Here is a 23613-nt window from a genome sequence, read left to right on the forward strand (position 1 = left end):
GAAGCAGAAGATTATTTAAAAAACTTTTTAATGTATAAAGAATTATATAATACAATCAAGAAGCAAGGATTAGAGGATAAAATTATTGATAAACAAGGGATGAATTATTTGAAACACTTTCTATTTCAAATTTTGATAAAGAATTTTTGCATTCACTAATTTTTCTAGATGATGCCGTGAAATCAAAACTAATAACTAATGAGAAATCATATTTTAATCATTATTAACTCAATGTCGACACATTCAGTGTTCATTCTTTATGGCTGTTCAATACTTTCAAAGCATTAAGCACAAACATTAAATCAAATCTATCACACTTTTCATTTTCAGTGGTTTAGTCGTCAACAGTTGAACGTTATGCTTTATCAAGTGAATTTACCAATGAGCATTAATGAACTTTACACACAATATCAACAATTAGGGAACATGGAAAAATAATAGTTGATTTAAATAAAGGAAGTGTTAAATTTGATTAACTTTTTATAATTAATTTTTATTTTTTATTTATAATTAAACATGACAGAAATAGCAAATCTTCTACAGGTTCCATTAAAACAAGGGACAAACAAAAAGGGTGCATATAATAGAACTATGAAAGTTCCAGACGGAATGAAAGAATTAGTCCACATTGTTGCCGGTCTTCAAAAGGATGTTAAACAAATGAGAAACGTTTTAACATTACCAGAAGCTCAAGCATATGCCAAACGTCATGGACCAAATTGGGAAGCACATGAAGCAGACATTACAGGACCAAATGGAAAGCCTGATGGTATAAATGAAGTTTTCGTTACTGATGGTCAAGGTAATATTAAAGTCATAAATGGGTATAAATTAACAATGACGGATTATCCTAAACGTAAAGCATATAATGAACGTTATCCTATGAAATTTGATGAAAATGGAAAAGCTGTTAAACAACATATCGGAGAAGTAAAATGGTCCAATTAATTCATACCGTCATAATCCATATTCTTATTTCAATGAAGAATTAAACGCTATTGAAGAAGGACCAAACGGATTACCAATATGTTAATCAGTTTGATGGTCAATATGCAAATTTGAGACCTGAAATTCCAGCTAAGAAATTCTTTAAAGTTGCTTTATTCGATCCAGTGTTCAATGAACAGAAAGAAGCAATGAAAGCAGAATTTAAACCAATTCAAGTGGCAAGAATTTCTTCATCTTCACTTTCAGAAGCGTTCAAGGAATTGATAAAGAAACCACTTTATTCTCAACAAGGTTATAACTTTGATTTAATTAAAGAAAGTGATAGACGTAAATTAGAAAAATCAGATGGTTTTAAGAATGCATGTAATGAAATGATTAAAGATATTGTAAATGATAAAATAAGACTGGAAGAAACTCAAAGCAATATCAATAACATAATTGGTGCAGTTACAAAGAAAGTATAAGCAAACAAGGATGAACCTTGGGATATTACCGTAACAACTAAATAAAACTTTAAATATATTTTTCTTTTTTTTATTCAATTATAAATGAGAAGACGTTTCACAAGTCAAAAGAACACAAACGCAAAAGCAGAGATTACGGTTGGTTATAACGTAAATGATGATAAATCACGAATTATTCAAAATGTTAAAGTTAATGTTAGCCCTGAATTAACAAGGTCAGCAACTCAACCAAATTTATTAACTCGTGACTTACCAAAGAAAGAGGAGGAGCAAAATAAAGAAGATGAAGACCCAATCATTTTATCTGAACCTGGTAAAGAACCCGTTGAAATTCCCACTTATCCAACATACCCCCACCTCTTTCATCAAACATCGAGAACCCAGGAATCTACGATTCCAGTCGCAATGCGCCATATAAAGTAGACATTAATTCTGAATTAATGAAAATTTACCGTGATATAATAATTAATAATTATGATTCAATAATAAATTTAATTGACCAATCTGGTTTAATTATTTTACCTTATGAATCATTAATTCACATTATCGCCATTCTTTGTGATGTTCAAGATTCAGACGTTAAGATTCAATTTTTCATAGATGATGAGGTTTCATGCTGCGGAACAGTTGCAAAAATAAATCCTATAAAGGATATTAGCACAATTAAGATATCAAAGAACGGAACAACAACTGAACTTCATTTAACTTATAATAACATATAAATAAAATAGTTGATGAATATAAAATATCACTTGAAAAATTCTTTGTTAAGGCTATTTAATATTCAAGCATTAACATTATCGAATAATAATCCTTTGAATCATAATCAATAATAATTGACCTTTCACCAGTTTCTATCGTTTGTTTTATTTCTTTTTGTTCCCCACTATCTGGATCGGTCATTGTAATTGTTTTTGTTATAGTATCAGCTTTATCTTTAACTTCAATCTTTTTTCCATCGGATATTTAAACCAAAATTCCAAAAATTCGATATTGTCAATCTGTTCATATTTTAATCTATCAATTACATTTTTAATACCATCTGAAAATCTTATGAAATGGTCATTATATGGGTTTGATTGAACTAAATTTGAATGAAGTGAAATATAACCTGTTGATGAATATGACATTGACTCATATTTTCTGAAAACACTAAAATTTATAACATGAATGAATTTCTTATTCGTTGAATTTATGAATTCTTGAGGTAATCTTATTCTAGTTTTATTTATCACTGGAAAATAACGCTTTACCATATTTTTAATCGTAATAAAAATGTCAATTATCAATATTATTTCGAATAATAGTGTGAATTAAATTTAACAGTTAGCGGAATTTATAATGTTACTCTCGTTTCTGTGAGTGGTAAATTTAATCCCATTCTTTTAGACCCTTCAGATTATATATCATTTATTAAAGATGACCTTGAAAAAACGTATGATATGTATATAAATAATGTGATAGCGAAATGGGATATTAACATGATTTTAAGTTATTTAAATGAATCATTTATCGTATGGTATGAAGAAAATTTTAAATCAAAACCTGATAAACTTTTTGAACTTGATGAAATAAATAACCTTATTAAATTTCCGCTGAAAATTAAATTTTGTACTCCTCATCTTCGTTCATTGTTGGGGATATTAAATTTTGAAAAAGATGTTGGGGATGTTTTGTATTCTGACACTGGTTCCAATTTCATTTTAATCAAATGTGATAAAGTTAATACCCCAATGAGATTTTCACATCAAACATTAGACCCTAACTCTTACCCATCAATACAAAACATTTTATCCATCAACTTAAACACATTTTCTTTATCATATCCGTTTCAATTATCCGGGAATTCATTTATTCTTCATTCAAAAGATTTATCAAATATTAAATTTAGAATAACTGACCTATTTGATTGTGATTTAGAATTTATGAATGAAATATTATGGCAATTTCAAATAGAAAAAATAGCTGATGAGATAACGGATTAAATATTTATTTTTAAATCATAATAAATGATTAAACAACAACACAACTTAAGGCGCAAAGCACCCAGGTCCTTCAGACCATTACATACGCCATATATGCATATAATTCAAAGACGGCAGAACAAACGCAAAGGTTGAAATATGGAGATTTGGAGATAGTATTGAAAAATGAACATTTCGAATTCGTTTGCAAAGGTGGTGCAGTGATATCAAATATAAAAGAAATTTTATTTATGAATTCAAAAATTAAAGGAATAACGGATGATATAACATCAATTCCACCAGAAGAACAGAGATATTACGCATTAAATGCATTTCCTAAAGTTTTGAAGATTGGAAGATTTAATTTAAATGAGGAATTCATAGAAGGTTTCCTAAACGACATAATGAAGAAGGCAGATAAGGAATATGTTGATAGTGAGTTAAATAAGAAGGCAGATAAGGAATATGTTGATAGTGAGTTAAATAAGAAGGCAGATAAGGAATATGTTGATAGTGAGTTAAATAAGAAGGCAGATAAGGAATATGTTGATAGTGAGTTAAATAAGAAGGCAGATAAGGAATATGTTGATAGTGAGTTAAATAAGAAGGCAGATAAGGAATATGTTGATAGTGAGTTAAATAAGAAGGCAGATAAGGAATATGTTGATAGTGAGTTAAATAAGAAGGCAGATAAGGAATATGTTGATAGTGAGTTAAATAAGAAGGCAGATAAGGAATATGTGGATGAAAAAGATAATGAAATATATGAAAAAATTAAGGAAAGGGTTGAATGGTATCATGAATGGACATTGAAGACTTTTAAATTTAAAGCTGATACAGGGTGGGTTTCAGGATGTTTAGATCTTAAAGCAGATAAAACTTATGTTAACGATGAGTTAAATAAGAAGGCAGATAAGGAATATGTTGATAGTGAGTTAAATAAGAAGGCAGATAAGGAATATGTTGATAGTGAGTTAAATAAGAAGGCAGATAAGGAATATGTGGATGAAATATACCAAAGTTTGATAGGAACAACAAAAAATATTGAAACTATTGTTGGGGATGTTTCTGTCTATGAAGAAAACAAATATTTTAGATGGGAGTTTGTACACTCCTTAAAAAATGGTATACGGTATAAACTCATTCCGAAAAATAACAATGAAATGTATGTAGGCTATATAAAGAATAATGGTACACAAGTTAAAGTTCCATTAGACAACAACTGCTACTTAAACTTATATGGAGACGAACAAAAGAAATATTTAAGAGTTTATGAAATGGCAGGTATGATGTTGGCTGACCCAGCTCCAGCACCATATTATTATGACTATGGAGATGACGACAGAACACCACATGTAGATGAACAAAAGCTAACATTATATTTAGATTATTATAGATATAAAAGATATAATGCAATAGAAAAAACGAGAATAGTATATTATTATACAGATGACAGAAATAAATATTATAGTCAAGATTTTACCTACCCTGAAAACATAAGATTATATTATAAAAAATATTCTGACACAAACCAGAAGAAACCTGAAATAGTTGCACTATATTTTAAGTTCAAAAGAGACAATCCTATAATATCTCATATGTTTGATTTAATGAACCCAGTAGGTTCTATTTATACATCTGTGGATGCAAGAGGTCCTCAAGTAATGTTTGGTGTTGGTGCATGGGAACAAATAGTTGACAGGTTTTTGTATTGTGCAAACTCTTCAAAGGAAACAGGGGGAAGTAAAACGATTTCAGGTGAAAATTTACCTGCACACAGTCACTACATAGATTTAAGTACATCTCAAGCAGGTTGGCATAAGCATAGATATTGGGATTGGTCAGGAATGACAAAAGGTAAAGGATATGATGTTAAAGACGACGTTAAGTTTGCTATAAATTGTTACTGGGATGACACTCAGGGAGAAGGAAACCATACACATTTCGTTTCAGGATATACACAAACAACGGGACAAAGTAAAGAATACATGCCACCATTTATGACTGTATTCGCATGGTATAGAGTTCAATGAATGTGCTTGACCCAAAGGTCTGGGCTTACCGAATGAACTAAATATATTTTATGTCTGTAATTAATTAGGTAATGAAGTAATGGATGAACTGCAGAAATAAATGTTTACGTTAATGTTTACGTTAATGTTTATGTTAATGTTTTCAGGTTATTCAATAATTAATTATTTTTGAAGAACTGAAGGTGTCACTACGTCACCATGTGTCACTCGGTTAATTAACTTCTCTGAAAAAATGAGACAACATGACATTTTGACAACATTTACGAAAATATGATGCAGTCCAAAAATAAAGTTAGTTTTAAAATTATTTTTATTTTTTTATTCCTATATAAATGACAGCAACAAACAACAACAGCAACTTTATCATTTCTGATGAACAAGTTATTGATTCATTAGCTGAGGAATTAGTTGTGGCAGAAACTAAAACCCTCAACGAAAGAATTGGTGAAAACAAGATTGATTTACATAACTACCTCAAACATGATGGAGGAAGAGGAAGGAAAACTGGTGTGGCTTTATTAGTAAATAAAATTTCAAATTTAACGATTATAGATGTTGATATCAATAAATCGTACAATGATGAACTTAAAGAAACAGTTAGAAAAGACATTTTATCAAAACTTTCGGATAAAGATGTTATCGTTAAAACCGCATCAGGAGGTCTTCACATTTATTGCAACACTAATTTCTTCTATTCAACCTCGAACAGAATGATTAAATGTTATTCCTGCAATGATTATGATATTGACATAATGACTTCTATTGATGATTCAAAGCGTTCATTAGTAGTTATGGCTGATTCAAGAGTTCGCAAGAATGCATCAGAACCAATCAATACATACTCATTCATTCGTGGAAGTTATGATTCAACATTAACTAGAACAGTAAATGATATATTAAATGATTTGAATATTAAGGTAAGAGTTGAACAGAAGAATGAAGAAATAAAGAGTATAATGAATGAAAACAAAGATGTAAACATTGACGATAAACTTGCCCAGAGCATAGTTGATGGCATCTGTGATTTTGAAGTACATAATGATGGTGGAAACATGAATTTAGAAAAAGAAGTTACATTATTCACACTGTTTCAAGCAATTAATTCGTTACCGGATCATTTAATTAATGAAGCATACGATAACGTTTATAACTTCTGTAGTTTAACAGAAAATGCTAAAAGTAATTTTGAAAAAGCACGTAGTAGATATGCACATTTAATGACTTCTCCATTTGTTTTGGTGAAGATTCTAAAACTTTATCAAAAGGAATATTATGATGAATATATTTTACCTTTATTACGTAAGCCAAAAATAACATTTGATATCAAACTTGATGACTCGTTTTTGATAACAGATATTAGACGCAAGGCTGAAAATCATCAGTATAAAAACAGTTCTGAAGTAATTGAGGATTTATCACGTGTAATCCGTTTTGTAGATTGTGGAAATAAATATTTCATTCAAAAGGACTATAATATCCACGACAAAATGAATCAAATATCATTCGTTCTTCAATCAAACATGAAAGAGTCACTCAAAATGATTAAATTATTTAAAGAAGAAGGTAAAACCATAACAGCATGGGACGTACTATTAAATCAATTATCCTCATTAACCGTTAAGGGTGTTTGCTTTAAATCTGATTCCCCAGATGTTTTCTCAACGTTTCAGGGTTATAAATACAACATTCTCGAAAAACCAGATTACTCAAAAATTGAGATGTTTATGAATTTCATTAAAGAAGCCATTTGTGATAATAACGATGAAGTGTATAAATACCTTCTCGGCTGGATTGCATCAATGATTCAACATCCTGGAATCAAGAATGAAACAGCAATTATTTTGAAAGGACTTCAGGGAACAGGTAAAAACAGATTTACAGACATTATCTGAACTCCTCGCCGGTTATTCATGTAAAAACATTACTGAAATAAGTGAGCTAACGGGTAATTTCAACTCAGTAGTTGAAAATAAAAATGTTTCTTGTACTTAATGAACAAGAATGTAGGTGAAGACAGACTTGCAAACTTCAACGCTTTGAAATCAATTATTACGGATAATGAGATTAGAATTAATGAAAAGAATCAACCCAGAAGAACAGCTCAGAATGTTGCCAATTTTCATTTTCGTAACTAATAACGTCTACCCCGTCAAAATTGAAGTTGGAGACAGAAGATACGTAGTTTTAAGGGTTAATGGTAAATTCAAGGGTCAATTTGATTACTTCAAGAATTTAATGGATTCATGCACTAAGGAATTTTATGATAACCTTTTAACATATTTTATGCAATATGACCTTTCATCATTTAATGTACGAATCATACCGATGACTGAAGCCAAACAAGATTTAATTGAATTATCAACAAATCCTTTAGATGAATGGATAAATACACATTATGATGAATTGAGTGCAGGTATGACATGTAAAAATGCGCTATTCTGCAAACCATCAGACATGAAAGACAAGAATTTCCAAATGAGCATTAAGGATAAATGTGATAAGAAACAGGTAAGAATAGATGGTAAACAAACATGGTGTTATGTTTTGAAAGAAGAAATGAAAGGATTATATAAACAGGTTGAACCAAACGATAATGAGGATTCATTTACTGACGATGAAATACCTGTAAATGAAGCTTTATAAAGTATGATTGGAATTTATTTTTGCATTAATCCTGCTGTGTTGTCAAAATGTCATGTTGTCTCATTTTTTCAGAGAAGTTAATTAACCGAGTGACACATGGTGACGTAGTGACACCTTCAGTTCTTCAAAAATAATTCATAAATGCCTTCCTCATTAATCCTGTGATGTTGTCTAAATGTCATGTTGTCTCATTTTTTCAGAGAAGTTAATTAACCGAGTGACACATGGTGACGTAGTGACACCTTCAGTTCTTCAAAAATAATTAATTATTGAATAACCTGAAACCATTAATGAAAACATTATTTTTGGGTCATTTACACTCATTACGATGAAGTCATGACAAATCATTTCCGGGACTGTTGTCAAAATGTCATGTTGTCACAAACTTTAGAACGGCATAATTTAAATTTTTATTTTTATCATAAATGGATACCCACAAGCTCAAAATTTACCACGAATCATAACAAGGGAGGAAACGATAAAAATGATGCGAGAACTTGCTAAAAATAACAAACCACTAAAACTGAGAAAATGTGGTTATGCAGTAATGATGGAAAGAGAGACGTTGTCGAAGAGGAATAAAAATTAAATTTGGATTGAGTTTAAAATTTCATCTTTATTAAATTCATCTCTTCCAATCAATTTATTTATTCTATTAAATTCTTTTATTTTTGCTTCACTCAGTTTAAGGATTGAACGGTAAGTTTCTAATTTTTCGATTATTTCTTTCCTCTCTTTATCGTTTTCAATTACTTTAGTTTTATGGGCATCAGCCCCACCGCATTGCGGCTTCTTTTTGTAATAGCATATTTTTGATTTAATTCTGTTTAGTTTCTTTTTATATTCATCGTCTGGACTCTGAATCTTAATTGAATCAGGACTCTTGGATGCTTCGTTGTCACTCATTTCTTACGAAATAAAAAAATTAAATATTATTTAAATATAATGGAGTAATAAAATAAATCGGAATTTCTATTAATTTATTGTCAACTTCAACTAATGCATTGCCGTTAATATATCTAACAAATTCAGCTATTGTGTCAAATCTTCGTCTTCTTTTTGTCATTGATTTATCAGTTTTTCCATAATCGAGATGAATCAAAACTTTATCCCCTTGTTTAAAATTCATGAGCCCCGAATTAATTTGTTCACGTTTAACATCATTCAACCTTTCCATTTGCTTTCTAATATATTCCCATTCTTTTGAAATATCATTTTTCATTTCCACTGGTTTCATGTTTATATAGGGTGTCCAAATGTGCGTTTAGCACAGCGCTCTATATGAGACTATTAAAGGAGATATATGCTGATTATAAATATATAATAAAAAATATGAATATATGTATATGATGAGTAAGTTGTATTTTGGCGCCATGCCGGGATATAAAATGAATTTTGAGACAAGAGGCGGTTTCGCAGGAAATTTTGGCGGGATTTTTTTCATTTTTTTAATGAATCATAAAGAAAACATCCTCGCTCTTGCAAAAAAATGCAAAGACTGTAAAAAAATCTACGAGACATTGGTAAAATGCTTCGGTATGGATGCTCCTAGCTATTCCACTGTAAGGTATCATGTTAGGATGTATCACTTCATGAACAAAAAGGCGCCCATCATAAAAATTGACAAAAAATCGCCGGATCAAAGAAAAATCAAAGCAATTCTTCAAGCGCTAGATGAAGACCCAAGAGCATCACTCAGAAGGATAGAGGAGATGACAAAAATACCACGTACAACAGTCAGTTATTATCTGCACAATTATTTGAACTACAAATTAGCGTATACACGTTGGGTTCCGCACAACCTTAATTCAGTTCAAAAAAAATCTAGAGTCCAATCTTCGAAAGAGCTCCTCTCTATATTGGCTGCGTATCAATCCAAGAAGTTTCGCTTTTTAGTAACAGGGGACGAGTCTTGGTTTCAATATGCAACAGAAGCCAAAATCATGTGGATCCCGAAGGATGAAAATCCGCAAACATTCCCGAAGAAAAAAATTGACACACCAATGATGATGTTGTCGGTTTTTTGGGGCGTGAATGGTATCATCGCAATTGATATTCTTCAAAAACCTAATACGATGAATGCTCAGTATCTAATTGACAATGTTCTTACTCAAATTATCAATTCTGATGAGTTTGAGAAATCCAAACAACAAAAACAAAAGTTTGCAATTCATTTTGATAATTCAAGAGTTCACAAAAGTCATAAGGTAATGAATTACTTGTTGGAAAACAATGTCAAAGTTGTTCCAAACCCAATTTATTCACCTGATATTGCACCCTCTGACTTTTATTTATTCGGCACGCTAAAAAAGAGAGCTGAAGGACGCGAATTCGCGAGTCCAGATGATCTTGAAAATTTTGTAAGAGAGCAATTTGAGCAATTTTCTCATGATGATTTAAAGCGTGTCTTTCAAGCCTGGATCGATCGCTGCGAACGCGTGATTGAATCCAATGGTGATTATATTTAAATAAACTTTATATATATGTAACTTGTTTCTTTCTATTCGCAGTATTCAGGTTTGTGCTAAACACACTTTTGGACACCCTATAGTTCTATGCCATGTATTATTGTAATAATATACTAACTGTTGTATGATGGAGTCATGATTTCCATCCCAGTATATCTGACCGTTAACCCCTAACGCATCTCTAAGAGTTCTCATTACCGCATCAACTATTTTATTATGAAACGTATATGGAGAGGATGAGAAGTAAAAATTAATTTGTGGAAAATAATGAGCCATAGTTGCCTGAAATCCTTTATCACCATCACCCCTGATATTATCTACTCTTTCATGATCTAGTAAGTATTGAATAGCTCTTCTTGTTTCCTGTTCTGTTTTCCCTTTCACTGGAATGCAATATAAATATCTAGTGTTAATGTTAATGGCAAATAAATAAGTAACTTTTCCTTTTGAATATTCCAGATGATCGATTTCGTATGAATATGGATATGGTGCAAATGAAGGGCGACTAAATTTTTCCTTTAACGGTTGAATTTTCGGGTCAATTGGTTTATTTAATATCTTGAAATCCTTTTTAAAATCTTTTTGTTTCTTTAATGTTTGAAATGGATATAATAAAGTGAATGATGAAGGATTAACTGAAGGAGGAGGCGGTACTGTCGTTGGAGGTTTTGGTGTTGCAAGTGGTTTAATTTTATCTGCTTAATTTTGGATTTCATTCCTTCCTTCATTAATTCTGGATGTATTCTATTCATTTGTTTTAAATATGCTGTATATAAAGGTTTGATATACTTTCCCGCTTCGAGTTTATGTTGAAGGATGAATTCCAAAAGTTGATCTTCATTTAAAAGTCGGGCTGAATATGGTTTAACTAATGAATCATAAATTAAAGCTTGTGCTTCATTTATGGTCTGAGGGACCTGTGTCTTTTGTTCCTTTTGTTTTTGTTCCTTTGGCTTTGGCTTTTGCGGCTCAGGATTATATAATTTATATAATTCATCAATATCTTCTTCAGTTAATACTTTATTTTTGAAATCTTTCAACTGTTTAAGTTGTGATTTAGTTTTTCCCTTTGTATATTCATTATTTTTAATTTTGTCTTTAATTTCAGAAATTATTCTATCATGATATTTCAAAATTTCATTTTTATAATATGAATAATAATATTCCATATCATCACCCGTTATATTGTTATCATATTTTTGGAGATATGCTTTTAAATCATAATAACTAAGAAAATTTTGATTAAATACTAAATCAGCAATTAAAATTTTTAAATCTACGTTATCCATTTATATAAAAATAAAATCAATGTTTTGGACCCGTAATGTCTGCTTCGTGTGCTTCCCAATTTGGACCATGACGTTTGGCATTTCATTAAAATTTTAAATTGTATTAAATAAATGGCATACAACATCCATTTTCACAACATACAGCCTTAGTGTGTGCTCCTGTTAATGCAGTCTTACCGATTGTTAAGCGAGTCATTGACCCATTTTTAAGTTGTAAATTAATATTCTGACCATCAAATATCAATTTATCATTTATTATATCCAAATAATTTTTGGGTGTTAATTGCTTATTTTGTCTTAAACTAACACCTTTCATTTTTTGTGCAATCTTTTTAAAATCACTCCCATCAATTGAACCGTTGAATGATGTATAACACTTAGGACATAACGCCACCATGTTATCGCCTTGTTTCTCAATTGCTAAACCCAATAACTTCTTCTCATGTGCTTTTTCTTCAGCTTTATTCTTTAATTTAGGTTTAAATTTCTCATCAAAACAGAAGAAATCAAATGGTGCGAATTTGAAAATGTTTTTATCATAAAATTGTTTATCGGTAACAATTGCTTGAAATGCTTGAGTGTTAGGAAGATTTGGGTCGCCAGCGATTGCCCAATAAGATGAATCAGTATCACCTTCAATGAAATGAAAACGATTAACATTCATGCATTTATACATAAAATCATAAATGAAAACCAAATACCAGTATTTAGCATTATCTAAAGTGAAGAATGCCTCTTGTAAACATGTATCACATCTATAAAATCTATCTTTAAGCATCACTTGATATGTATCTTCACCTATTTCTCTTATGTTTTTAAACTTATTTGACATACATGCAACGCGTGCCTTCTGTGCATTCATTATTTTAGTCTTTGCGTAATTTTGCGTATTCATTGCATCGTAACCATATGATCCATTAAGTGAAATCTTGCAAAATAAACTTTTTCCTTTATTTCCTTCTAATTCAGCCTTTTGTCTTTCGTTCATAAATTTGTTCGCAAATTCATTAAAACAAGTGTTTTTCGTAAATGTTAAAATTGATTGAATGTCATCAATGATAAAATTAAACCTGTCTATTAGATACCAAAGATAATAAGAAGAAAATGGTTGATATTGGTTGTGTGTTGATGCTAACTGAGTTAATTTTCTCTGTTTCTGGTCAACTGGTAGATTGTTTGATTTCATGTAATTATACATAAAACTGCCAATTGTTTTTTCATCTGTGATAATATCTAAGTTTCTTATTATCGGTAAAAAGTTTATGTAATCATTAATGTATTTTTCATCAATGTGACCCTTTACTTCAGCCACGAATAAAGTATTTTTCTTCTTAATTATTCCCAGTGCTTTTGCTTTCTTTGTTGCTGTATCACAAATGATAACACCATTCAATCTTCCCGGCATATACATTTTATGGTCAGTATATTGAATGAAATCATGAGGATTAGATGAAAATGATGAAGGATATAATGAATTAAAATCAACACCAACGAAATGAGTCATAATGTTGGTGGTGTCCTCATTTGATACAGTTTTAGTTTCTGGATTATATGCAAGTTTATTAATGTGTGTGATTCCTTTAAGATTTACTCTATGTTGAACATTTGATAAACCACCAGTAATTCCATTACGGAGAATGTGATAAGCTTCAACTGAATCTAAAGTCATTGGTAAATTTTTTTAATGCATAATTTCTTAAATTGATTCTTAAACGTTGAACATCTTCATCTTTATTTGATTTTACGACATTGCAATAACAACACATTAACTGACAATTTTCTTTGGTATGTGGTTTTTCATTATCGATTCTATCCAATGTTGGTTTATTTACATATGTAAACGCTTTACCACACATTTTGCATTTAGATGAAAGGATTAAATCGTGATAGTATTGATAGTCATCCATTGAAACATTGTTTTTGGTATCTCTTTTTCGCCTTTTTATCTTGTTTCTTATATGAATCATTTTATATATTCCAATACTTTTTTGTTAATTCAAAACTTGATTCCACATTTTCTTCTTCTGGATATGTTTCGTTAGGATTGAAGTTCTTATATGCTAACGCGTAACGAATCATTGATGCATTCGATGATAAAGAAAGATTATGAAGCATGTCAATTTTATAAACAAATGTTTCTTCGATAATTTTATCAATTGGGTCAATCATAATTTCAACGTCTTTATTGCAATAATGAATAAAATATTCTAATCTATTCTCAAAATTTTTAGCATCATTGAGATATATTTGATAATCACTATCTGATATAGTTTCTTGGGTTAATGCTGAATAAAATGAATCTTGAGTGAATGGTTCCTTTTTATATAATTCATCTTCGTAATTCTCCCATGTGATGAATTGATAAGGGAAAAAGGATTTAACACGTGATTTATTGTTTCCGAAATCTTGAGTGAATTGGTCTAATGTTCCACCCGCTATATAATTTCTGATGTCAATAAATCTCAATTCATATGGAACGTTTGTTTTCTTTACAATGATTTGCTTAAATTGTGAAGATGAACCCAGCATTGATTTTATCTTCCATTTTGCAGTATTTAAATCACGAAGAAAATTAAATTTAAATCAAACTTTCCGAATTAAAACCTATGATATTCACTTTATTGAATTCCTCATCTAGAAGTTCTTTAAATGCTTCCTTCTGTTTTTCATTTAATGTATTCATTAATTCTTCATATTGTTCAATATTTGATTTAGCAACTAATGAACAGGTTGAAAATAAAAATTCAATCCAATCAGAGATGAACGAATCACTTGATGTTAAGCAAAAATTCCTCGTAAATGTTTTATCACGGTCTACGTCCTCGCCGCTTTGCGGCTTTATTTTGACAGTTGATGATACCATAAATGGTTTTAAGTAAGCGTTCAAAGTTGCACATTCAGAAAGTTGAAGTTCTTCTTTAGTCTCTAATGTTTCGAAGTCAAAAGTAATATAATATCTTGTTGGTTTATAATATTCCTGCAAATTATGTGCTAATAGCCATTGATATATCTTCTGTTTCGTGATATGTGGTGCATATGGTTGTTGTGTGTTTTGTAATTGAACGTCTTGAATTAATCTTCCATTATTTTCTTTACATTTCTCACAATGTTTTAAAAATCTTCTTTGGTTTTTCCTTTCTGGATCATCACGGATAGAATATACTTCTTCTTTGCAAAAGGGGCAAACTTTATATCCTGTGAGTGCTTCAACGTCTGTAATTCTGTCAGCGTGAAGTTTTCCACATGGACTCTGTGTTAATAAAATATTTACTGTTTCAAATTCTGGATCTATCATTATTGATTCCACTAATGGAAAGTCTACCTTGTTAATGTCTACGTCTTCTGGTTGAGGGTCACAATAATAAAAATCAATATTAACGTTTAACATTCTTGCTAACCTCTCACTTTCTGATGAAATGTCAAACCCTTCATATGCATCTATTGCTTCATTTAAATAGCTTCTACGAGTTTTAGGATTAACAGCATCAGGAATGTTATAGACGCGTTTAAATAACCTTCTACCTTCGGCTCTTATTTGATTATCATTCATTTTAGCTGTTCCATTTTTATTCATTTATGTAAGAATAAAAATTAAAAAATAAATAAAAATAAAGTTTATTTTTTTTAAAGTCCGAGACTCAGAGAGTCCAGGGCTAAAGTCCATAAAATGAATTAAGAACACATAAATTTTTATCATCTGCGACGTGACGAATACATTTTAATTTACTCAAGAATGCGTACCCTGATACATTAAATCTAATTCCTGTCTTATTTAATTTCACAACTTTGAAAAGGAATGTATGAATAGCTATAAAATGATGAGAAGATGTTTTATGGGTTGCTTCCATTTTTTCTGAAATAAATGAATAAATATAATGTTTATAAGTTTTCATATCTTTTATGTTCTTAATAACGAATGGTATAGACCTGTCAACTTCGTCTTCCTTCGGTGCTGTTCTTTCATATGAAACATTATTGGTATCTTCAATAATGAAACCACAATCGCATAAAATTTTATATGTACAATTGTTTCTTTTGATATTTTATCTAACAAATCAAAAACTTTATCAACACCTGTACATTTATTTAAATAATAATTTGTGTAAATATCATGGTCTTCTTTCTTAATCGTATTTGTTGCATATGTTACATTTTTCAGTGCTTTTTGAATTTTTCAGAATCAAGAGGAGGTGAAAGTAATATACATGGATAATCTCCATCGTCAATAAACTGAAGCTTATGTTTATGAATAAATTTTGTGCCTTCTTCTGAAAGTGTTTCGTCAATATCACCATCTAATAAATTTTTAGTAGATTCCAAAAAGTAATTTTTATATCTTTCCTCATGTGATTTTTGAACTTCTGATTCTGAAGCTGGGATATTCATTAAACCCTCTACTTCATTCTCAGCATTTCTCAATTCACTAATTCTTTCATCTATTTCATTTCTTAATTGTTCCAATTTCTCAATCTCATCGTTATAATATTCATCTTGTTTAATTTTTTCTTCAAAATATTCAGGAGGTGTTTCAAGGCTCTCTGAGCCCAGGTCCTCTGGACCATAAAGAGGAATATTCTTCTGTTTTTCAACTTTTTTGGATATAAATATCTCATTATAGCCTTTTTAGTAATTGGCCCGTTATATTTTAAATTCATTCAACAATCTGGAAAACTCTTTCACATTCTGCATATATGTTGGATAAGAACCGTCTCCAAAATTTTCTAAAATATTTCTAATTCTGAATTAGTGAACTTTAAAGATTTCAATGAATTAGTTGTTATACTCATTTATTATAAAATAAAAAATAAAAAAAATAAATTTAACTTAGTTTTAATTTTACGTAAGAAGTCAATTTTTTATATACCGTCATTTGTAGGTATTATTTCTATCAGATAAAAATTATTTTTCTATTTGTCATCTTTATATAAAGATAAAAAATATTTTTGATTAATAAGGAATTAATTTCATTTTATGTCTTATAATGTGCGCATATGTATTTAAAAGGCATTCATTGAATTGCTTTTCAATCTCTTCTTTTTTTCATCTTCGAATATTATATCATTTTCATGTTCGAAGCTTGTAAGTTTTATCTTCAAATATTATATTAGTTTCATATATCAAATTATGATATCGGTCATATTCTTTTAAGTGATAAATAAATACAAAATTTACGGTTCCTTTAATTTTAAATTCAAAATTAATTTTACAACAGCTTTGTGGATCAATTAGTAAATCAATCAAATAATGTTCAAAATCAGATATTATTCTTTTTCCATACATTTTATATTAAATAAAAAAATCTAACTTTATTTTTTCGGAGTTTTGTGACGAAGTGCGAATCTTCACTTCGTCAAAAATATATTCTTTTTATTAATGGTAATATAGGAATTGTAGGAATAAAAACTTTTTATAAATTATTCATAAATGTAAGACATGAATTTTTAAAGTTTATTTTTTTATTTTTTATTTCATTATGGTAGTGAATCTTTCATTCATGAAAATAATTATTACTAATTTATTTAATAATGTCGCACATACTAGATTTAAAGAATTCGGAACTTTTACCATAATCTCCTAAATGTTTTCTTATCCCTAACGTGTGCCAGTTATTATATGAAACCGAATAAACTTTATCTTTATCTTTACACCTTTCATCACTTCCAATATATTTATACCTCAGTTTTGATTTAGCATTTTCATATTCATTAGCGTTTAATAATTCGCAGTCTTCCTTTTTAAATATATGTTTTATGTATTCAGGATTTAATACTCTACGTTTATATGCTCCTAACTTAGTTCTAAAGGTTTTTCTACAAAATTTAGGAATTCCATCCTCTTTAATGTCATCAATGATTTCCATTTCATTATTTTCAATTTCTTCTTCTCGTTTATGAGGTCTTTGATTATGACTCCATTGATTCCATGAAATTAAATATTCTTTATCATTATATTTATACCTCATTAGCTTATTTTGGCTTTCATATTCATTTAATAATTCACAATCTTCATTTTTAAATTGAAGTTTAACCCATTCAGGATTTAAACAATGTTTAATTAATCGCGGAATATCTGACATCATCTATATATAGCTTCTTTTATAAAAGATAAAAAAATAAATTATTTTAAAATTAATGTTAATTTTTTAATGATTTATAAATAAATATATTTTAATGCATCGTCTATATATAGATGTAACAAAAAAAGTCACACAACCCTTCAACATATACTACTAATCCAACAAATTAACTTATTAATATGATCATTGGCTTTTTAGGTACTCAAAGGTTTAGATACTTATACTTTATGAAGGCAAGTTTAGTTTTGTAAATTACCACCCAATTAATCAGAATCATCCATGATCTTTTAAAATAATCCGAATTTGTTATCTATGATTCAAGTTATGCATTTTATAGACTTCTTAAGGGTATACTTACTACTTTTTGATATGCTCTCAAAATTTCAACCTATATCTTTATTGTAATAACAAAAAAAGTATAAAAGCCATATGAGGTAGTAGGTAATGATTTATAATAACTTTTTCCAGGCCAAAAATATTAACTATTACATGAGAAAATTAGGATGTATAAAAAAAAAAACTAATGTGAGAAAATCTCGATATTTTTAATCCTTAATTTGATTGAGTAAAATACTGTTATTGAATTTTAAGTGGTCAATAATTTATTTTGGCTTTTGAGCTTGTTTACTCTTTGCCTTTCTAAAGCAAGTGTCGCAATAATAATATCCATCGCCATCGAATTTCTTTGTTGCATCCTTGTCGCAATTGTGGCATTTGACAGTTAAACTAACTTCTTCATCCTTATAATTGTACTTCAATGCTTGTTTAAGCTTCTCTCTTTCTGCCTTTTGTTCGTTTTCATCGAATGAGCTTTTACGGGTAACTTCATTCAATGCGTTCTTGAACTCTTTGCTCATTGGAGTTTGGTCCTCAGTATCCTGAGCATGGTTAAATCCATCCATTCCTGTTATGTCGAGCAAATTGTAGGCTCTGAGAAGGAATAAGGCCTTTGAATCCTTATTATACAATGCAAGGCTCGTAAGTTTAGATGAGATTTTGTTATCATGGTCTTGCGTGTTATTGTCGTATGTTTTGAAAGCAGTTTCAAAGTTTTCTAAAATAGTGATAATCTGGTGGTATCCGGAGTTAGAAAAGGCTGTAATTGCAACAGATTTCATCAGTTCGATATCATTTTCCTTATTTTCTGGTTCGTCTTGTGCGCCATCTGTACTTATTAAATCAGAAATCAATTTGTTGTCGAAATATTTCTTCAAAAGAATGTGGAAACATGCTGGATCATCTGTAATAACGGCACAGTGAAAAGCTCTGAAGCCATCAATGTTCTTGACTAAGTCAACATTTTTATAAGAATCAAGAATGTGTTTAAGAACATTTGTTGCTCCGCAAGCTGCACAATACATTACTTGTGTAGCTCCCTTGGGGCAATATCCCTTCCTTGTTGCTGTTCCACGAATTGGGCAATCTAAATCCTTATTCTTTGGAAGTTCTGCATTGATGAGGGCACCGGATACTTTAATGCCCTTGAATTCTTCAACATCATCTTTTCTAATAGCCTCAATGATCCTCGACTGAGTTGTTGCCATTAATAAATTTGAATCTTTTGATGGAAAATTTATTGCCACACGGTTTTAAAAAAAACCACAATATTTCACATAAATAGCGATTAAAATGCATATCAGCTTTGTTTTTGTGGATTTTTTTTAAAGGAATTTTTATTCGAAGGAAGTCAAAAAATGCGAAAATAAATTCCTGATATTTTCTTCGACTTTGGATCAATATGTTATCAATTTAGCAGTTAAAGAGATTTTTGATTCCACTTTGAATGTCAGAGCCTAACGAGGGACTCATAACATATTGATCCAAAGTCGTTAGACTATTTTTTTTAATGAATATGTAATGCCCAAAACAATTTGTAGCGATTGGTCTATTTAATATCCAAAATAATCAAAATTATCATATAAAATTTCGAAATCCTGAATCACATGTCATTATGAGCACATGGCATTTAAAATAATATGCAGATATAATGTCATTCAATGCAATATTAATGAAAATTTTTCAAATAACTGCTTTATCAGATAATATTTTTTTTTTCTTTATTAAGCTTAAGCATATTTATTCAATTCTTTTTCATTAGAATCATTTCGAACAATAGAATAAAGTAATACTAACTATAAGCAATGTGATCAGCAATTATTCATTCTAAGTTCAAATATTGCAATCATCCATTGAAACCGCACAGGATAGTCAATAATGGAAATTGACTCATGGAAGTTTCATTAGATTAACGTTATATTTATTAGAAAAAATTTTTCTCGCTTTCAAATCCATTTAATTTTCATTGCTTTGAAAAGTGCCATTTGATAAAAATATATCGTATTTAATCAATATTTCGTATAAATTAATAAGTAAAGGTTGTATATAATATTACTGAGTCGATAGCTCATCATTAAAAAAAGTGACCACTTAGCGAGGAAGTTCCTCTTTCCAGTTTCAAAAAAAAATTTTCAAAAAAACATGGATACTGAAGTTGCTCAGGAAGGTGCAGCAGGACCACTTTTGATACAAACACTTGAAAAGCAAGGTATTGCTGCGGGAGATATCAAAAAACTCCAAGAAGCTGGCTACAATACCGTAGAATCTGTTGCTTTCACAACAAAGAAGCAGCTTATTACAGTCAAAGGTATCTCTGAAGCCAAAGCAGATAAAATCATGGCCGCTGCTGCCCAGCTTGTTCCTATGGGTTTTGCTTCTGCTTCCGACTACAACCAAATTCGAAAGGAGATGGTATATCTTACAACAGGTTCCACGGAACTAGACAAGTTACTCGGAGGTGGTATCGAAACAGGCTCTGTTACAGAAATATTCGGTGAATTTAGAACAGGAAAAACTCAATTATGCCATACATTAGCTGTTACCTGCCAACTTCCTATAGAAAATGGAGGTGGACAAGGAAAGTGTCTCTGGATTGATACAGAAGGCACCTTTAGACCAGAAAGAATTATTCCAATCGCCCAAAGATTCGGATTGGACCCAGATGACGTCATGGATAACATTGCATACGCACGTGCTTACAATAGTGACCACCAATCACAGCTATTGGTTACTGCTTCTGCGATGATGGCCGAAGCTCACTATGCTTTGTTAATTGTTGACTCTTCTACAAACCTTTATAGAACAGATTACAGCGGTCGTGGCGAATTAAGCGCCAGACAAATGCATCTCGGTCAATTCCTTAGAAATATCCAAAGATTGGCTGATGAATACGGAATTGCTGTTGTAATCACTAACCAAGTCGTTGCACAAGTTGATGGTGCAGCCATGTTCGTATCTGACCCTAAAAAGCCAATTGGAGGAAATATCATGGCACATGCATCGCAAACAAGGCTTTCGTTGAGAAAAGGAAGAGGAGAAACACGTGTTTGCAAGATTTATGACTCTCCTTCGCTTCCTGAGAACGAAGCTACTTTCCAAATTACAAATGGTGGAATTACTGATGCTGAATAAACTATTTTTGAATTGTTTGAGTAAATATTAATGTATTTGGTTGGTAATTGTTTAAAAAATTAAAAATAACCTTTGTTAAAAGAAAAAATTGTTGAATAATTTGTTGAATTTGCTCCTTTCCAGCCTTTCAATAATAATATGTCATACCGGAAGAGAAACTAGCAGAATAACAGCTTATTGGCCTGAATATGATGAAAAAAATCAATAACATGTATCAAAATAGGCGTCGGAGAGATATGATTCAGCACCCCATTAGACAATAGTAGTTATAAACTCAAATTCAATATGATTTTTAACAAAACATGAAATATCTCAATGATTTTTGATATTGCAGTATTTTGCCTACCAGAAGTTACATTTGTAAGCTTCGATATCAATGTAAAGAAAATTTACGATAAAATCCTACCGATTTTCTGCATAAAAACTGTAGTTTAACTCATATCTTACAATTAGCATGATAAGAGTCTCACATTCCGCGTGAATCAATTTAATTGATATCCAAATTTAGTAAAGCAATTATATGTTATATAGTTTTGTTATTGATAAAAGTAATTATACAAAACAACTATTTTTTATATAGTTTTTATATAGCTGATATACCGCTAGCAAGAATTAGTGATATGAATTTCATAAATTAGTTGATGGTTAGTTTTAGACCCAATAAAAAATGAGTAAGGTAGAATTTCGACTATTTCTTTACAATTAAACCATGTTGCAGAATAAAGAGCAGTTTCTCCAGAATCATTTTTTTCATTGATATTTGCACCATGTGATATGAAATATTCGCAAATGGAAGGAATATTAAACATCGGTGAATAAACAAAGCATTTGTTAACATCATTAGTTTGATCGAAATATACTAAAAATACTTCAGATTATTATACAAACAACAATTAAATAAATTGATCTTTATATTGTGCTCATTCATCAAGAATGTCACAAAATCAATGTAGTGTGAAATAATTGCATATTCCACGCATTTTTCAGTTGGTTTTTGATATTTCAAACATTCGCTCATGATCTCTGGATTTCCTCCTAAAAATGAAAATTCAAGACATGTATGTGTTATTTCTGAGTTAAATTTCGTTCTCAAAAACTTAAAACATTCAACAGCTCCATGATAACAGCATAATTCAAGTAATGAATATCCTTCGAAAGAATATGGATATAATTCGCTTTTAATTTTTTGATTTTTATCAAATCCTTCTCTTTCTGTGAATGAGATGAATCTTTCTTTGTCATTATTCATAATTGCTCTGTAAATCGTATCTTCTGAATGAATATTGCGATTTTCTGAATTAATTCTATTTAAATCATTAAACATGTCTAATTTAATTCCGTATGCTTTATAAAACATGTAGTTAGAAATGCCTGGAATAATGTTGACGGCTGTTATTTGATAATCCTCAGAAATGAGTCTCGCAAGAGTCAAATATGACTTTGCATAGCAGTTATTACATGGAATAATCCTTAAAATATCTCTTATAATATTTTGTGGATTATATTTCTTCGAATCAATCAGTTCTGTTTTGATCATTTTGTAAGTCGAGTTTAATTCTTCTTCATTTTTGGTTTTTAGTTGATACAACGTAATAAATAAATCAATATGGTACTTATAGACGCTTACCAATTCAATGTGTTCGTTTATGTGAATGCCTTGAGCAGATATGAAAAATTTGAAATTTTCCAAAAAAAAAATTACCACCAAAATGCTTTAAAAATGAAATGGGTTATGTTTCATCAAAAAATTGTTCAATAAAAGATTCAAAATTTTTCGATTGTTTTTTCCGATTGGAATTTAAAAAAAATTGTTCGCAATTTGGACGTTCATGAACGTTAAAAGTTCTGAAAATATGAATGCTTGCAAACAATTTTTTTTGAATTTATAGATAAAAATAGTGACACATCATGCATTATTAAGCCCTTAACATAATGCAACAGATAAATCTGTATAAAAATAACTAGTTATTTAAGGCTGCACTTACGCCCATCTGACTTTAATTCAAATTTTTGACAACTGGCGTGAAGCTCCATTGAAATTTAACCTTAAGTTGAATGCTGTGTCATAGGGGCATAAGTGTACACTTAACAAACTCCATAAAAATGATGCAAAGATGAATAAGTAATAATGCGAAGAAAAGCAAGATAGAAAACAAAAAATTATCAACGATATACTTAATTTACGCTATTTTTGATGAAAAATGAATATGTCAAAAATATTTATTCCATCATCTTGTTATGTACACCGCACCACAGATGA

The 23613-nt window shown here is 29.9% G+C and overlaps 9 protein-coding genes and 1 pseudogene across 10 annotated transcripts, besides 4 other annotated features; 6 read left to right on the forward strand and 4 right to left on the reverse strand.

The window, feature by feature from the left end:
• Window positions 1-9296: part of a mobile genetic element that runs on past the window's edge.
• TVAGG3_0691820 (uncharacterized protein) lies at window positions 1497-1835 on the forward strand (the record flags this gene model as incomplete). Its single annotated transcript, XM_051243065.1, has 1 exon — window positions 1497-1835. One exon carries the CDS (start codon window positions 1497-1499, stop codon window positions 1833-1835), a length of 339 nt encoding a protein of 112 aa, XP_051089652.1.
• Window positions 3781-5409, forward strand: TVAGG3_0691830 (phage tail repeat-like family; the record flags this gene model as incomplete). Its single annotated transcript, XM_051243066.1, has 1 exon — window positions 3781-5409. One exon carries the CDS (start codon window positions 3781-3783, stop codon window positions 5407-5409), a length of 1629 nt encoding a protein of 542 aa, XP_051089653.1.
• Window positions 6201-7301, forward strand: TVAGG3_0691840 (uncharacterized protein; the record flags this gene model as incomplete). The annotated part of the gene is made up of 1 exon (XM_051243067.1): window positions 6201-7301. The coding sequence occupies one exon, from the start codon at window positions 6201-6203 to the stop codon at window positions 7299-7301; it is 1101 nt and encodes a 366-aa protein (XP_051089654.1).
• On the forward strand, window positions 7385-8052 carry TVAGG3_0691850 (annotated as a pseudogene). The gene has a single exon. A coding segment is annotated over exon 1 (668 nt).
• On the reverse strand, window positions 8638-8958 carry TVAGG3_0691860 (uncharacterized protein; the record flags this gene model as incomplete). The annotated part of the gene is made up of 1 exon (XM_051243068.1): window positions 8638-8958. One exon carries the CDS (start codon window positions 8956-8958, stop codon window positions 8638-8640), a length of 321 nt encoding a protein of 106 aa, XP_051089655.1.
• Window positions 9297-10600: a mobile genetic element.
• Window positions 9393-10520, forward strand: TVAGG3_0691880 (Mariner transposase; the record flags this gene model as incomplete). Its single annotated transcript, XM_051243069.1, has 1 exon — window positions 9393-10520. The coding sequence occupies one exon, from the start codon at window positions 9393-9395 to the stop codon at window positions 10518-10520; it is 1128 nt and encodes a 375-aa protein (XP_051089656.1).
• A 1312-nt stretch (window positions 10601-11912) lies between the features above and the next one.
• TVAGG3_0691890 (DNA/RNA polymerases family) lies at window positions 11913-12995 on the reverse strand (the record flags this gene model as incomplete). The annotated part of the gene is made up of 1 exon (XM_051243070.1): window positions 11913-12995. The coding sequence occupies one exon, from the start codon at window positions 12993-12995 to the stop codon at window positions 11913-11915; it is 1083 nt and encodes a 360-aa protein (XP_051089657.1).
• Window positions 12996-16481: 3486 nt separating this feature from the next.
• Window positions 16482-16879: a mobile genetic element.
• A 1326-nt stretch (window positions 16880-18205) lies between these two features.
• Window positions 18206-19448, reverse strand: TVAGG3_0691910 (Ankyrin repeat family; the record flags this gene model as incomplete). Its single annotated transcript, XM_001303200.2, has 1 exon — window positions 18488-19429. One exon carries the CDS (start codon window positions 19427-19429, stop codon window positions 18488-18490), a length of 942 nt encoding a protein of 313 aa, XP_001303201.1.
• A 794-nt stretch (window positions 19449-20242) lies between these two features.
• TVAGG3_0691920 (Rad51-like protein A) lies at window positions 20243-21400 on the forward strand (the record flags this gene model as incomplete). The annotated part of the gene is made up of 1 exon (XM_001303201.1): window positions 20364-21353. One exon carries the CDS (start codon window positions 20364-20366, stop codon window positions 21351-21353), a length of 990 nt encoding a protein of 329 aa, XP_001303202.1.
• A 450-nt stretch (window positions 21401-21850) lies between these two features.
• On the reverse strand, window positions 21851-23025 carry TVAGG3_0691930 (protein of unknown function (DUF3447); the record flags this gene model as incomplete). Its single annotated transcript, XM_001303203.1, has 1 exon — window positions 22213-22890. The coding sequence occupies one exon, from the start codon at window positions 22888-22890 to the stop codon at window positions 22213-22215; it is 678 nt and encodes a 225-aa protein (XP_001303204.1).
• A 297-nt stretch (window positions 23026-23322) lies between these two features.
• Window positions 23323-23441: a mobile genetic element.
• Window positions 23442-23613: the final 172 nt, after the last annotated feature.

Source organism: Trichomonas vaginalis, chromosome III, assembly GCF_026262505.1.
Source record: "Trichomonas vaginalis G3 chromosome III, whole genome shotgun sequence".
In the NCBI taxonomy this organism is placed as follows: Eukaryota; Parabasalia; order Trichomonadida; family Trichomonadidae; genus Trichomonas; species Trichomonas vaginalis.